At 44.1% G+C, this 16,492-nt stretch overlaps 1 protein-coding gene across 2 annotated transcripts in view; it reads left to right on the plus strand.

Annotated features, from left to right (window-relative positions):
- The window catches only part of PHTF1 (putative homeodomain transcription factor 1), a 120,238-nt gene that overhangs the window by 20,281 nt on the left and 83,465 nt on the right, over window positions 1-16,492 (plus strand). For both annotated transcript variants that reach the window (XM_063450632.1, XM_063450638.1), the window contains one exon: window positions 13,991-14,047. In XM_063450632.1, coding sequence (XP_063306702.1) covers window positions 13,991-14,047 — 57 coding nt within the window. The remainder of the gene's footprint in view (window positions 1-13,990; window positions 14,048-16,492) is intronic.

A 16,492-nucleotide genomic window follows, 5' to 3' on the forward strand; every position in this document is an offset into this window, starting at 1 on the left:
ATTGTGGAGGCAGTCCAGCTCCTGGAGACTGGTTGTTGGGGGAAGCAGGGACTCCTTCCTGCTTCTCCTGCAGCAGTTTTCTGGCACTTTTAGCTCCACCCCCACCGCATGGGAAGCTCCGCCCCGCCACATTCTATTTATTTAAATCCCGGCCAGCCATGTGCAAGCTGTGTCAGCCACATGGCGCCCCCTGCTCCACGGCGCCCTGTGCGGCCGCACAGCTCGCACACCCCTAAGGCCGGCCCTGCTCAAGACACACGCTGAAGCTCATATTCAAGCTACCTCTCACCTGTAGTCCCCAACTAACGTTTAAAGCATGGACCATACAAAAATTGATGCTGTTAATAACTGACGCACCAAAAGTTTTTAGAGTAATGTTTTACTCTCTGTTTTTCATGTAACCAAAATGCCTTATTATATGCCGATCACTCATCGAAATGTTGTTAAATCAAAGTATAAAAAAAAAAAAAAAAGATCATCCAAAAAACATGAAGCTGAGCTGGTTGGTTAATGCTGCGTTTGTGCTTGTTTGTGTTGTTTAGATCTCTGTTCTATCTAGTTTCCTTCTTGAGTTATTGACGATTTAATAAAGGTCACAATGCCCCCTGCAACAGCCAAGCCAAATGAAACTGGACTGGTTGGTTAGTGCTTCGTTGGTGCCGTTAAATTTTTTATATATGCTGCTTTTTTTTTTTTTTTTTAAAGCGGCACTGTCATGCCGAATTCCGTTTTTTTTTTAACCCCCCTCCCGCCTCAACTACATCCAATCGACCCCCTAGTCATCCCCAAATGCCCCTATGCCCCCCACATTACCTATTTTTTATTCTTTATTTTCTGCCCCGATCTATATTCAGGGCGCCGCCATCTTTGTGTGAGTAGGTGAAGTCCCTGTGGGACACGTCATCTGCCCACACTAGACAGACTGTGAGATTCCCGCACATGCCCAGTGAAACACCTGGACATGCGAACGGGAATTTCATCTATTCATTCATTCATCAGACAGACGAATGAATGAATAGAAAAAATCAGACGAACAAACTAACACTGTGTATCAGTGTTAGTTTGTTCGTTCAGTTTATTACAAGGAGGGAGCTACCGGCGTGCAGCTCCCTCCTTGCCATATGTAAAGACAGAAGCGGCAGGGAGCAGAGCTCCCCACCACTTCATAAGCCCCCCAGGTCCCCCCCTCACTCTATGGGGGTCAATATGACCCCCATAATAGCACAAGGGAGATTAAAATCTCCCCAATGCCCCTACTCGCTATATCGCGAGTAGGGGCATGTCCACTAAACAGTGAGCAGCCTGTGGCTGCTCACTGTAAAAAAAAAAAAAAAAAAGGGTAATAAGGGGGGGACGGGGGGCCTACTGTCCTCCCCCGCCGGCCCCCACCCCTGGACGGCGGGTGGGGGCCATAATGGGAATGAGGGGGGACCTACTGTCCTCCCCTCAGGCCCCCACCCCTGGGCGGCGGGTGGGGGCCATAATAGTAATAAGGGGGGGGGGGGACCTACTGTCCTCCACCCCCCGGCCCCCACCCCTGGGCGGCGGGTGGGGGCCATAATAGTAATAAGGGGGGGGGACCTACTGTCCTCCAGCCCCCGGCCCCCACCCCTGGGCGGCGGGTGGGGGCCCTAATGGAAAAAAGGGGGGGGGGACCTACTGTCCTCCCCCCGGCCCCCACCCCTGGGCGGCGGGTGGGGGCCATAATAGTAATAAGGGGGGGGGGGTATCTACTGCCCTTCCCCCCCCCCCGGCCCCCACCCCTGGGCGGCGGGTGGGGGCCATAACGATAATGGGGGGGGACCTACTGTCCTCCCCCCGCCCCCACCCCTGGGCGGCGGGTGGGGGCACTAAGTAAATTCCCCCCCCCCCATCAAGGTGACTAGGGGTGCCCAAGCCCCTAGTCACCCACCCCCCACCCAAATAAAAAATGCCCCTACCTACCCCCCTCACCCTAAAAAATAGTGAGGGGGGAATAAAATTGCTAACCTGTAAAGTAAAATTAAACTTACCATTCGACGTCTTCTTTTTTCTAAAATCTTCATTTTTCAGCCCCAAAAAAGGCCAAATAAAAAACCATCATAGCCGTCGAACTAAAAATAAAATAAAAAACCCGAGCGCAAAAAAAAAACCCGACGAAAAAGAAAAAACCCGAGCGCACAAAAAAATAATCCATCTTCACCCATGGAGGGCTCCGCGCAGACTGAGCTCCGCAGGGCGGGGCAAGGCTTATAAAGCCTTGCCCCGCTCTGCAATTAGCCTAAGAACACTCTGATTGGTGGGTTTAAGCCAATCAGAGTGCTCTTTGTCATTTTACAAGCGTGGGAAAGTTCTTTGGAATTTTCCCACGCTTGTAAAATGACACAGAGCACTGTGATTGGATGGATTTCAAGCCATCCAATCACAGTGCTCTGTGTCATTTTACAAGCGTGGGAAAGTTCTTTGGAATTTTCCCACGCTTGTAAAATGACACAGAGCACTGTGATTGGATGGCTTGAAATCCATCCAATCACAGTGCTCTGTGTCATTTTACAAGCGTGGGAAAGTTCTTTGGAATTTTCCCACGCTTGTAAAATGACACAGAGCACTGTGATTGGATGGATTTCAAGCCATCCAATCACAGTGCTCTGTGTCATTTTACAAGCGTGGGAAAGTTCTTTGGAATTTTCCCACGCTTGTAAAATGACACAGAGCACTGTGATTGGATGGCTTGAAATCCATCCAATCACAGTGCTCTGTGTCATTTTACAAGCGTGGGAAAGTTCTTTGGAATTTTCCCACGCTTGTAAAATGACACAGAGCACTGTGATTGGATGGATTTCAAGCCATCCAATCACAGTGCTCTGTGTCATTTTACAAGCGTGGGAAAGTTCCAAAGAACTTTCCCACGCTTGTAAAATGACACAGAGCACTGTGATTGGATGGATTTCATGCCATCCAATCACAGTGCTCTGTGTCATTTTACAAGCGTGGGAAAATTCCAAAGAACTTTCCCACGCTTGTAAAATGACAAAGAGCACTCTGATTGGCTTAAACCCACCAATCAGAGTGTTCTTAGGCTAATTGCAGAGCGGGGCAAGGCTTTATAAGCCTTGCCCCGCCCTGCGGAGCTCAGTCTGCGCGGAGCCCTCCATGGGTGAAGATGGATTATTTTTTTGTGCGCTCTGGTTTTTTCTTTTTCGTCGGGTTTTTTTTTTTTGCGCTCGGGTTTTTTATTTTATTTTTAGTTCGACGGCTATGATGGTTTTTTATTTGGCCTTTTTTGGGGCTGAAAAATGAAGATTTTAGAAAAAAGAAGACGTCGAATGGTAAGTTTAATTTTACTTTACAGGTTAGCAATTTTATTCCCCCCTCACTATTTTTTAGGGTGAGGGGGGTAGGTAGGGGCATTTTTTATTTGGGTGGGGGGTGGGTGACTAGGGGCTTGGGCACCCCTAGTCACCTTGATGGGGGGGGGAATTTACTTAGTGCCCCCACCCGCCGCCCAGGGGTGGGGGCGGGGGGAGGACAGTAGGTCCCCCCCCCATTATCGTTATGGCCCCCACCCGCCGCCCAGGGGTGGGGGCCGGGGGGGGGGAGGACAGTAGATCCCCCCCCCTTATTACTATTATGGCCCCCACCCGCCGCCCAGGGGTGGGGGCCGGGGGGGAGGACAGTAGGTCCCCCCCCCCTTTTTCCATTAGGGCCCCCACCCGCCGCCCAGGGGTGGGGGCCGGGGGCTGGAGGACAGTAGGTCCCCCCCCCCCTTTTTCCATTAGGGCCCCCACCCGCCGCCCAGGGGTGGGGGCCGGGGGGGAGGACAGTAGGTCCCCCCCCCCTTTTTCCATTAGGGCCCCCACCCGCCGCCCAGGGGTGGGGGCCGGGGGCTGGAGGACAGTAGGTCCCCCCCCTTATTACTATTATGGCCCCCACCCGCCGCCCAGGGGTGGGGGCCGGGGGGGGGAGGACAGTAGGTCCCCCCCCCCTATTACTATTATGGCCCCCACCCGCCGCCCAGGGGTGGGGGGCCGGGGGGTGGAGGACAGTAGGTCCCCCCCCCTTATTACTATTATGGCCCCCACCCGCCGCCCAGGGGTGGGGGCCGGGGGGGAGGACAGTAGGTCCCCCCCCCCTTTATTACTATTATGGCCCCCACCCGCCGGCCAGGGGTGGGGGCCGGGGGGGAGGACAGTAGGTCCCCCCCCCCCTACTACTATTATGGCCCCCACCCGCCGCCCAGGGGTGGGGGCCGGGCGGGAGGACAGTAGGTCCCCCCCCCCTCATTATCTTTATGGCCCCCACCCACCGCTCAGGGGTGGGGGCCGGGGGGGGGGGGACAATAGGTCTCCCTCCCTTATTTTACTTTACGGCCCCCACCCGTCATTTAGGGGTGGGGGGCAATATTTTTTTTATTTTTTTTCTACAGTGAGCAGCCACAGGCTGCTCACTGCTTACTAGACATGCCCCTACTCGCGGTATAGCGAATAGGGGCATATTATTTACTAATACCAAGTCATTTTTACTTGGTGTTAGTAAATTTGGCTGAAAGACCAATTTAGGTCTTTCAGCCTTTTAGTAGATAGCTCCCTGATACCGTGGGAATTAGGGAGTTATCTACTAAGCGGCTGCAAGATGCAACCACAGCAATGAATAGGATCGGAGTTTCATTCATTTGAATGAAATTCCGATCCGAACAAAGTACCGAATTGCATCCTAACACCAATGGAGAAACGGTGCTCATTCTGTTAGGATGCAATTCGGCAGTTTTGCCGGCGTTCTGTCTAAGTGACAGGACGTTCGGCAATACTGACAGGAAGCATTGTGGGAACAGGGAGGAACGCTAGGGATCATGGGAAAATTGCTCTGACCAGCGGAAATGAAGCACACTTTGCTCCTCCGCTGGTCAGAGCTGGTCAAGCGGAGGAATCCCATAAGACAAAGAGTCCCTACTTTGTCTTATGGTTTTAAAGAAAACTAAAGAAGACAGGAAGAAAAGAATAACAGATCCTGAGAGAGGGGGAGAAGAGGAAGAGATTGAGGAAAGGTAAGTTCGGCATGACAGTGCCGCTTTAATAACAGTTTGGTTTTTGGCAGGGAAAATGATGTAATCCGCCATCCAACTTGACTCAGCTGTGTAAAGGTGTACCCCACGTTTTTAAATTGTGAATACAAATACAGCTTTCGTTTGTGCTGCAAAAAGGAATGTTTGTGCCAGTTTGGTTTTGGAGATATTAAGCATTATATATGGTCAAACACTGCCCACTTTGTGCCACACATTATTATATTTTAAAAACAAATATACCATTTGTTTGTGCTGCGTTTGTGTGTTCAAATATTTATTTTTGCTGCTTTGGTTTTTAAGTCATAACAATTATTTTCTTTATGGGGATATTATGTAATCCAGCACCCAGTTTGACACTGATTTCACCCTAACCCTGACAAATTGCATTTAGTAGTCCTTAGAAGGAGGCAAAGTAACCTTTTTGAATAAGCACTTTAATTGGAATATAAATCAGATTTGTTTTTTTTATTTGAAACATAAAAACGGAAATGAGTCAATTGAAATGCAAGATTAATGTTGGCAAATAAAAAAAAGTGCATCTTATTAATGATTTTCAATGATGATCGATTTTCTCACTTTGACTATATGTTTAAGAACTAATACTATAATGATTTTGATTACTTACATTATAAAGCACATATATTAGCATTTAAACCACTAGGTCACAATAGGTGCATAAGCATGCACACAGAGTGTGTGGGGTGGGCCTTAGCACACCCTAACCACCCCCATATGCACAAACACGGCTTCAAGGGGGCGCTATGCCACTCCCTATGCTGGTGGAGAGATAAAAGAGAACCCCCTGACTGGCCCGTGACAACTCAATTCAGCCAGGGAGCGCTGCGTCACTCACCAAAATAAGATATTAAAGGGATACTAGAGTCACCAGAACAACTACAGCTTAATGTAGTTGTTCTGCTGTGTATAGTATGTCCCTGCAGGTTTTTTAATGTAAACACTGCCTTTTCAGAGAAAAGGCAGTGTTTACTCTACTGCCTAGGGACACTCTTTAGTGTCAGTCACTCAGACAGCCACTAGAAGTGCTTCCTGGGTCAGTGCTCTGAAGTTCAGCATCTCCGTGCAGCTGAATGCTCCCCATAGAGATGCACTGCTTCAATGCATCTTTATAAGGAGATGCTGATTGGCGAGTGCAGCATTTTGACGTGAATGTACAATAGCCTCACAATTCTTTCCTATGGAATTTTGATGATCTCAGCCAAGGAGGTGGAGCGAGACTGGCACTGTGCTGGAAAAATAGGTGAGTTTTACACCTTTTTAAAGTAAGGAAGGGGAAGGGGAGGGAGCAGGAACATAAACAGCACTTTTAAAACTATATTGTCAGGAATACATGTTTGTGCGAAACAAGACACAGTTGAAAAAAAAAAAAAGAGACAAAACTGAGATTTAAATGGCACAAATATGGCAACCAGTCTGGTTTCAGTTCCTTTGGCTAGGTGATCTTTTATGATCTTTAAATCATTAATATTCCAGCATCTATAATAAATAAATCGATTTATTTAAACAGCACAAACAGTTGATTTGGCAACCCTAGCAAACCAGTAAGGTCTGGGCTAAATCAGAGTCAACTTAAGTGCTGGGTTACATGATTTCCCATGGAAAAAAATAAAACTGTTATAACCAAAAAAACAAATCAGTACAAAAAACATATTTTTTTTTCCAATTTTAAATTTTATTTTCATAAAGACAAGAAAAATGGGGCACAGAAGAGAAAAGGAAGCTTCATTTGAACATATTGGGGTTGTACAATCTTTGGTATACATTTCATGACAAATGATTTAAGCAGGGGGGGTTAACACATCTTTTACACACCTATCACCTCTACACTTAGTATTCTATGTTGTCATTGTAGTGTTGCTGTGGGTGGTGTGTATGGAAGGAGCTCCCCGTGGTCGGGGCGTCCGCTCACTTCTACGTATGGTGGTAACATCATGAACCCTGTGGGGTCGATATGGATCAAGGTCCCCTGTCTCCGGGGGGAAGTGTCGTCGTTGGTCAGGGTGATAACGCTACGTTATGTTATGACTTCAGGGAAGGGGGGAACACGAGGAGTGAGGAGGCTTTAGTGAACTGGGAGGGAGGTGGAGGGGGTTGTAGCGTTGGTACCGGGCTGTGGCTGTAGGTGGGTCCTAAAGTCATGGCTCCTATGTTTTGGGTTAATCTGGTAAGGTGTGTTGGGAGATTGGTGCTGGATTGTAGGGTGTTCCATTTTACGGCTTTAAGTGAGCTCTCCTGTGGGCCTAGGAAGGTCTGCGTTGGTGTGCGTGAATTGTTGTCTATAGTTTCGCCACATCATGGCGGTGTGGTGGCTTAATTTCCCTATTTTCGCTTGGTTCCACATGATGAGTTCGTACTCCATTACCGATGTCACTTCTGTTTCAATTTCTCGGAAGGAGGGCAAGTCCGCCGTCTTCCGTTTCCTAGCTATTAATATGGATACTGTGCCGAGAATGAGGTACATCATTTTCTTGATCGGTTTTGGAGCCTCGTCTGGTAACAATCGGAGTAGTAGCGTTTTAGGGTCAAGTGCTAGTCGGAAATTTGTGACTTCTTTTCCAATAAGTAGGACTGTATCTTTCCATAGGTCTTGAACTCTGTTGCATGTCCACCACATATGTAGCATAGTTCCTTTGGTGGTGTGGCAGCGCCAGCATAAGTCCGACGAGGTAGGAAATATGGTGTGTAGTCGGTTCGGCACCATGTACCACCTGTATAGAATTTTCCTAGATGCTTCGAGGTGTGCTGTACTCATTGTCAGCCCTTCATGAGAGGCAAAAATCTTTTCCCAGTCCTTCAGGGATATTGGGACTTGAAGGTCTGTTTGCCAATCTTGCATGAACTTCCATGTGGCGTTGTTGTCTGGGTTAGCAAGGTAGTTGTAGCAGGTAGAGACCGACTTCGGGGGGGCCAGTGAAAGGCATTGTGCTTCAAATTTTGTAATGGATGTTTGCAGTGAGTGTTTCAAATCTGTGATCTTGTTGTCGATTATTAGTGCTTTGATTTGTAAATATGCAAACGTATAGTTCGGGGGTAAGGCAAATTCTTTTTGTAGGTCTGGGAACGTTTTGAGACCTTCTTTGGTGCATAGCTGGTATATATGTGTGATTCCTTTTTCTTCCCATTTCTGATGTGGGAATGTGCCATTGCATTGGTTTAGGGTTCGGATCAAAGCTGCTAGGGGCCATGGGTGTGCTGAGCACAGTAGGTCCCTGTAGGTGTCCCAGGTTTTGAGGAGGCGTTCGGTGGTGCTCATCATGGCCATGGGTTTCCTCCTCAGGTGCTGGGGTGTCCAGAGCAATGTTGATAGGTCCTGATTCCCACAGTAGGTGTTCTCTATTGCTACCCATTGGGGTGTGTATATGGTCGAGTGGGCACTGATCACATTCGTAAGGATGACGGACTGGTAATACGCTTTGATGTTGGGGAACCACCATGTTTCACATTTCTCAGCAGCAGTGATTTGGGGACTCGAGGGTGTTTGCCGCCCCAGCTAAATCTGAGGAGGGTTGCCTGTAATTTCGTGATATAGCTTTGCGGGATTTTGATTTGTAGTGTCCGTAAGAGGTAGAGAATTTTAGGGAGAATTGTCATTTTCAGCGCCGCTATTCTTCCAACCCATGACAGGTATAGGTTCTACAAAAAACATTTTAATGGCAAAAATGCAGCACAAATGAACGGTATTTTTTCTTTTAAAATATAATAATGTATGTGGAGTTTGACCATATACAATGCTTAATATTGCCAAAATTAAATTGGTACAAATGTTAATTTGTCCAGCACAAATGAATAGTATATTTGTATTCACATTTTAAATACATGGGGTGCCAACTTTACACAGCTGTGTCAAATTGAATAAGGGGGTGGGGGGCTACATAATTTTCCTGACAAAAACCAAACTGTTTTAACTAAAAAAACTAATCAGTGCAAATAAAAATATTAACAGCACAAACCGGCATAAACGTAGCACGAGCCAACCAGCCCAGTTTCATGTCTTTTGGCTTTTGTAGGGAGTCTGGGTAACCTTTGGCAACCATTATTAAATCAGTAATTACTCAAAAATTAAATGAGATAGCACAGTGATTTAAACTAGCACAAACACAGCTCTGCCCAACCAGTCCAGTTCCATGTATTTTGGCTGTTGTAGGAAGAGTAAAAACAATTGCTATTATCTTAACCCCTTAAGACCGCAGGGCGTTCTATGCCGTCCCCATTTTGGTGGCTCTAAACGCCGCAGGGCGGCATGGAACGCCCTGCGATCTTTTCTACTTACCCGGTCGTCGGCGATCCCACGCCGGCGATCGCGGTATGGGGGACTTACCTGGGAGCCCAGGGAGTTCCCCTCCGTCCTCTTAGGCCCCCCAGGGCCATGTGATCGCGAGGTCCTTGCGAGGACCCGGCGATCACATGGACGGCATAGTCGTCCATGTCAGTGCCAGCAGGGGGAGTGCCTGTAATGACAGGTACTCCCCCTGCGGTCTGAAAAAAATTAATAAAATGTTAAAACAGTGTAAAAATAAGATTATATATACTTAGATCATATATATATATATATATATTTATTTATTATATATATGATCTAAGTATATAGATACACATATACACATACACATAAATATACATACACTGTCTACGTGTATTTTAATATTAATATATACATAATTATATATATATTAATATCAAAATACACGTACAATGATATTGATTAAATATATATATAATTTTCATTATATATTTATATATAATAAATAAAAAATAAATATATAAATACGTTAAAAAATAAAATTAAAAAAATAATAAAAAATAAATAGATGGGGGGGCATGGCCTAGCCGCAGAGCAGAGAGGACATTAGCCTCCACAGCTCCTGCCAAACGAGAGAAATAAAGCGACATTTTGCCCATAAAACGGCAATAAAAAGAAGCTAGGAGGCCACCAAGCATCTGACAACATCGAAAGGAACAAAACGATACCTTCAATGAGTCGTTTCCAGTGATGCACACCCGACATGTCCCTGCGGCCTACAAGCAAGGCGGGCGCGGGAGAGGCGGCCACTCTCCCACCGCCGAGACAAGCAGCGAATACAACCTTGGGCCTGCGTTCCCCCCCCCCTTGGACCGGCGGGGGATATCCCGGTCCACCCTCACACACCCACACAGAGCGCTCACCTTCGGGACGCCCCAGGGCGCAACTCCGACCGACGGACGCCACGTTACCCAAACAAAATGGCCAACAGCAGGGCGCAGAGCCCGACTCTGCAGAGCCTACAGCACCCGACCCGCTCAACTCTGGCGCCTGCGGATGCGGTGGATGCCGCCTTCGAGCTCTTCAGGCCGAAATGGGAGGCCCACTTAAGAATGGCGGCACAGGCAGCTCGGAAAGCAAGAGAGACATGGAGAGGACATGCAGAGGAGTCGCAAAAGCCCCGACCCGGCAAGACGACTCCAAACACAACAGCGACCAACCGCACAAGTCCACCTGGGCAGATATCCTCTGTGAGTAAGGCAGTGACACAGAACCTCCGTGAGCAAGCAGCCGCTAGGTGCCGTTGTCTGAGATTACCGCCAAAAAGCGGTCGGAGACGGAAGGCCCTGTACCGCTCCCCACATGGGAAGAAAGGAGACGCTCTGCACCCACAGACAAGCAAGGGAAAAACGACCTGGTCTAACACCTATCACAAGAGACTTGCAAATGTAACTACAGGCCTACCTAAAGACCCATCGAAAAAGAGCAACCCACTGAAGCGGCACCTACAAGACAGGTTGGCATACCGGGCCTCCAGGGTGGGCATAGGCTAACAGACAGGAACTATCACGGGGACTGCCCTACAGTGTTGAGATGCTCTGTCCGAACACACCACCCGTGGAAACTATCGCCAAGTCCAATGTTTTGACTGTGAATTTTGCTGTTCAAGTTAAAGTTTTTGTACCCTCAGCTATTACTGCTACGGATGTAGCCAGGCAAATATCCCATATCACCAGTTTACCTAGGAGATATACCATGCATTGCTTCGGATATATTATTGTCAAGCATAGGCAGGATAGATCACCCAGGGTCCTAAACCCTGTTACAACTACAAGTCCTGACCCACTTATTACAGTCATCAAAGACAGGGATTCACCTGACCACATAACTAACCTGAGTTTACTAATGCCTAAACGCTGTATTTATTTTACTACACTGTTAGACCAGACATGCCTAGCATCTAGCAAGTTTTACTTTACATAATCTATGTCAGGAAAGTGTAGCCAGACGCACAACGACTTTAGTGAGACGACTCACGCAACCAAGCACTAACTTAATTATTCTGTATGTTGAAGCATATCAGTCTGCTTAATGTATAAACACACAACAGGTCATATATTCAGTGCCTCACCTATGTTACAAATATGTCTCATATTTGCTTGCACCAGCTATTGTGGCAGTGCAGACATGTTTGTTCCCACTATGCACAAATAAAATAAAGAATAAAAAAAAAAAAAAAAAAACTGACTGGCATGTATATTTTGTGCATTTACCTTAAAGGGACACTCCAGGCACCCAGACCACTTCTGCTCATTGGAGTGGTCTGGGTGCCAACTCCCACTACCCTTAACCCTGCAACTGTAATTATTGCAGTTTTTCATAAACTTCAATATTTACATTGCAGGGTTAACTCCACCTCTAGTGGCTGTCTATTAGACAGCCACTAGAGGTCACTTCCTGGGTTCTAGCACAGGTTTCCTGTGCTAGAGCGTCGCTGGACGTCCTCACGCTGTGTGAGGACCTCCAGCGTCGCTCAAAACCCCATAGGAAAGCATTGAAATGATTTTTCAATGCTTTCCTATGGGGAGACGTAATGCGCATGCGCGGAATTTCCGCGCATGCGCATTAGGTCTCCTCGGCCGGTGAGCGAGATTAGTCTCGCCCACCGGCCGACGTAATCACTAGGAGGAGCGTCGCGGAGGCGGAGACAGCGGCGAGGGACATCGCTGCTGTCCCAGGTAAGTCACTGAAGGGGTTTTCACCCCTTCAGTAACCGGGGATTGGTGGGTGGGAGGGAGAGGGACCCTCCAGTGCCAGAAAAATTGATCGTTTTTCTGGCAGTGGAGTTTCCCTTTAATAATAAAAATGATTTGCAAAAAAATAAAAAAAAATATATAAACATGCGTAATTTCGTTCTAACTGTATTTTAACATTAATAAATATATATTGATATCAAAATACATGTAGAACAAAATAATATATATATCTATATACATAAGTATATACGTATATATCACTATATATATATACCTATATATAAATACAAATAATAAAAAAATTATATACATATATATATATACACATATATATATATATATATATATATATACACATATATATATATATAATAATTCTACGTATATATTTATGTAATAATTTTACATAATTAGGTCATTTTATTAATTGCAATTTGCAGGACCTGCCTGACAACCCAGGCCGAAAGTTCAGGGAATTTAATTTGCTAGCACTATATTTAACCCTGTAACTTTCCAAGACACCATAAAACCTGTACATGGGGGGTACTGTTTTACTCGGAAGAGTTCACTGAACACAAATATTAGTGTTTCAAAACAGTAAAATATATTACAACGACGATATCGTCAGTGGCAGTGACATTTTTTGCATTTTTCACACACAAATGGCACTTACACTGACTATATAATTGTTGTGATACGTTTTACTGTTTTGAAACACTAATATTTGTGTTCAGCGAAGTCTCCTGAGTATAACAGTACCCCTCATGTACAGGTTTTATGGTGTTTTCATAAGTTACAGAGTCAAATATAAGGTTTGCGTTTCAGTTTTTTCACATTAAAATTCGCCAGGTTGCCTTTGAGACCGTATGGTAGCCCAGGAATGAAAATTATCCCCATGATGGCATACCATTTGCAATAGTAGACAACCCAGGGTATTGCAAATAGGGTATGTTCAGTTTTTTTTAGTAGCCACTTAGTCACAAACACTGGCCAAAATTTGCATTCAAATTAGTTGTTTGCATTTTCAAATATTAACACTAACTTTGGCCATTTTTATGACCAAGTGGCTACTAAAAAAGACTGGACATACTCCATTTGCAATACCTTGGGTTGTCTACTTTTGCAAATGGTATGCCATCATGGGGGTAATTCTTATTCCTGGGATACCATATGGTCTTAAAGGCAACGTAACCAATCTGGCGAATTTCAATGTGAAAAAACTGAAATATGTAACACAGTATATTTGACCCTGTAACTTCCCAAAACACCATAAAACCTGTACATAGGGGGTACTGATTTACGCGTGAGACATCGCTGAATACAAATATGTGTATTGTATTGCAGTAAAAGCAAACCGCATTTTGACACATTCACAGTTAAAATGTCACATAGAACTAAATATTTTTTTAAAATTCTTATTTTCTCCCATTTTATTTATATTTTTTTCATATTAAATTATGTTCCATACCTAAATATTTGATGTTAAACGAAAGCCCCGTTTCCCCTGAATAAAATTATATATAATAAGTGTAGGTGCATTTAATATGAAAGAGGTGAATTACGGTTGGACAGACATATAGCGCAAATGCCAGGTTTTGTTTACGTTTTTTTGGATCACAACTTGAACAATTGGCTGCGGTCTTAAGGGGTTAATAATAAAAAGTGTACAAATATTTTTTATGGACCAATACAGCATAAAAGTAGCACTATCAAAACACAGTGGATTTTTTTATTTATTTACGTCAGTTGTAAGGGGGCCAGCTTCACACAATAACGGAATAACGATAATACTATTTCATATAGACTGTGTTTAAAGTTAAATGGGATGATAAAACATTTTCCTGAGCATCTCACGCTCATATTTATTGACACTCTTTCTAAACAAGCAAACCACTTTTATTGTAATGTTTGTATATTATATACCTTTTATTTCAGATTGGAGCCTATGACCAGCAAATATGGGAGAAATCATTAGAACAGACTGAGCTCAAGGTAAGGGAAATATTTATACATTATCTGTCATTTCACAAGACAATGGAGAACACGCTCTGCAATTACCCGTGTAAAAAACACAATGTTCAATTCTGAGCTGAGGTCAGCTAACAATGTGAATGTGAGGTTACAAAAAAAGGCAAATATGTTAATTTTTGATAAGTTAAATGAAAACTGTAATACGTTATATGTAACCCATGATGTACCAGTGTGGGAGGTGTTTATTACTCAAAGAAAAGTCTTCCTCTTTAAAAGGTTACTCTAATCAAAAACAGTTTTTAAAAAATAAAATACTATTTTTGGGCTTAGTAACCCTTGCTAGCATGTCTCCCTTATAGAAAAAAAAAAAAAAATACATTTAAAAAAAGCTTTCGATCCTGCACTGAAGCCAAGTTCTCTTTGCAGCCCAATCCTCCTCAGGTGATGTAACTATACTTCACTGCTGGGTGTCAGATGTCGGGGTAGGACTTGGGTGGCATGGAAGTGGGTTTGTGCCATGATTGAACTTGTTATCCGTGCTGACAGCAGATGACACATATGCACAGAATTAGGATTGAGAAAATAGGATAATGAGGTGAACAGCGCTAATGATAAAAAATTACATACGTAACTGGAACAAAATTCTAAGATGTATATCTTAAAATGAAAACACAATAATAGGGCAGCATATCATGATAATGATGCAAATAATTGTATAGTGCCAAAGAAACACTCACACTTTGTAGAGCTATATAAGCGCTACTTTAGGAGCCTGGACGGAATAATCCCCACACTGCTAGGCTCTCAGGTAGATACATTTAGCACATAAAAAAGAAATAATAAACCCAATGGTATAGTACGTATGTACACAGTAAAAAGAAAAGGGTAGACCTACTTACATCTACTAGAGCAGTGACCTGCTCTAGTGTAATGGGCTTCAGGTGGAACAATCCCCACCTAGGGATATACTGGACTCAGAAACCGCAGCAGAAAAAAATGGATGTGAGGGGAGTATAAAAATGACTGGATGTATTAAAAGTTATAACAAGTACTTTATTACAAATAAACTATACCGGAGACTGGTTTTTATTCTTATTTATCACTTTATTTTAATACTGTTTATTTGTAATAAAGTACTTGTTATAACTTTTCTAATACATCCAGTCATTTTTATACTCACCTCACATCCATTTTTTTCTGCTGCTGTTTCTAGGTCCTCGATATGTCTAGGTGGGGATTGTTCCACCTGTAGCTTATTACACTAGAGCATTTCATTGCTCTAGTAGATGTAAGTAGGTCTACCCTTTTCTTTTTACTGTGTACATACGTACTATACCATTGGGTTTATTTTTTATGTGCTGACTATATCCACCTGATAGCCTAGCAGTTCTGTTACACACCAAGAAATCCATAGATGGGGATCATTCCGTCCAGGCTCCTAAAATAGAGCTTATATAGCTCTACAAAGTGTGAGTGTTTCTTTGGCACTATACAATTATTTGCATCATTATCATTATATGCTGCACTATTATTGTGTTCTTTCATTTTAACCCCTTAAGGACCAAACTTCTGGAATAAAGGGAATCAAGGGGTTAAGATATATATCTTTGAATTTTGTTCCAATTACGTATGTAATTTGTATCATTAGCGCTGTTCACTTCATTATCCTATTTTCTCATATTTGGTTTTCACAAGGTTGGGGGAACGCCTTGTTGGTGAATTACAGCTTATATTACAGCGTGACCAGTTATTCCTGTCTTGTTGCAAGAGAATTAGGAATAGCTCGCCTGGAAATGTCCAGCCGTGCTGGTAAATCATACTGCCGGAGGTGGAGTTAAACCTCTGGCAGCAAAGTTAACTCAGTGCGTGCAGTGTTTCAAATTGACACACTGCATATACAGACGCCAAGCACCACGACCACTTCAAAGTAAGATGTCCAGAGTCTAACTTTGGATGATACAGTGTGTAAGTGTAAGAAGTCATCCTCCCTGGCAGAGCACGATATAAAGCACCAAATACAATGTCATATGAGATGCCTACATTCACTTGCACCGTGCTGCTGGTGAATGAGCATAGTCACTTGAAAGTTGTGCGAGGTGTACTCAGGCCACCATGATAAAAGAACAAACTGCCCTATCTCTCCCTCCCATTAGGTTCCTAGTCCTGTTTAGTATCAGTTTGGATAAGATGGTTAAAGATGCAAATAAAGAGAACTGACTGATAAATGTATACATCAACATATTCATAGAGAAACTTGGTATTTTGAGCTTTATTTATTAATGTAATGTTTCCATGAAAAATTGTTTCCCAAACCCTCTTTTTTCTTTCAGTTTATATCCCCAACAAACATAAAAAAATAAACTATCATGTATTTGTGTTCAGATACTCTCCCTTTACATTATTTCCACTCTGTGAATTATGGTTGTTTGGTGCCATCTTGTGGAGGATTGAGAAAAAAACGATTTA

The sequence above is a fragment of the Pelobates fuscus genome, chromosome 1 (assembly GCF_036172605.1).
Source record: "Pelobates fuscus isolate aPelFus1 chromosome 1, aPelFus1.pri, whole genome shotgun sequence".
In the NCBI taxonomy this organism is placed as follows: Eukaryota; Metazoa; Chordata; class Amphibia; order Anura; family Pelobatidae; genus Pelobates; species Pelobates fuscus.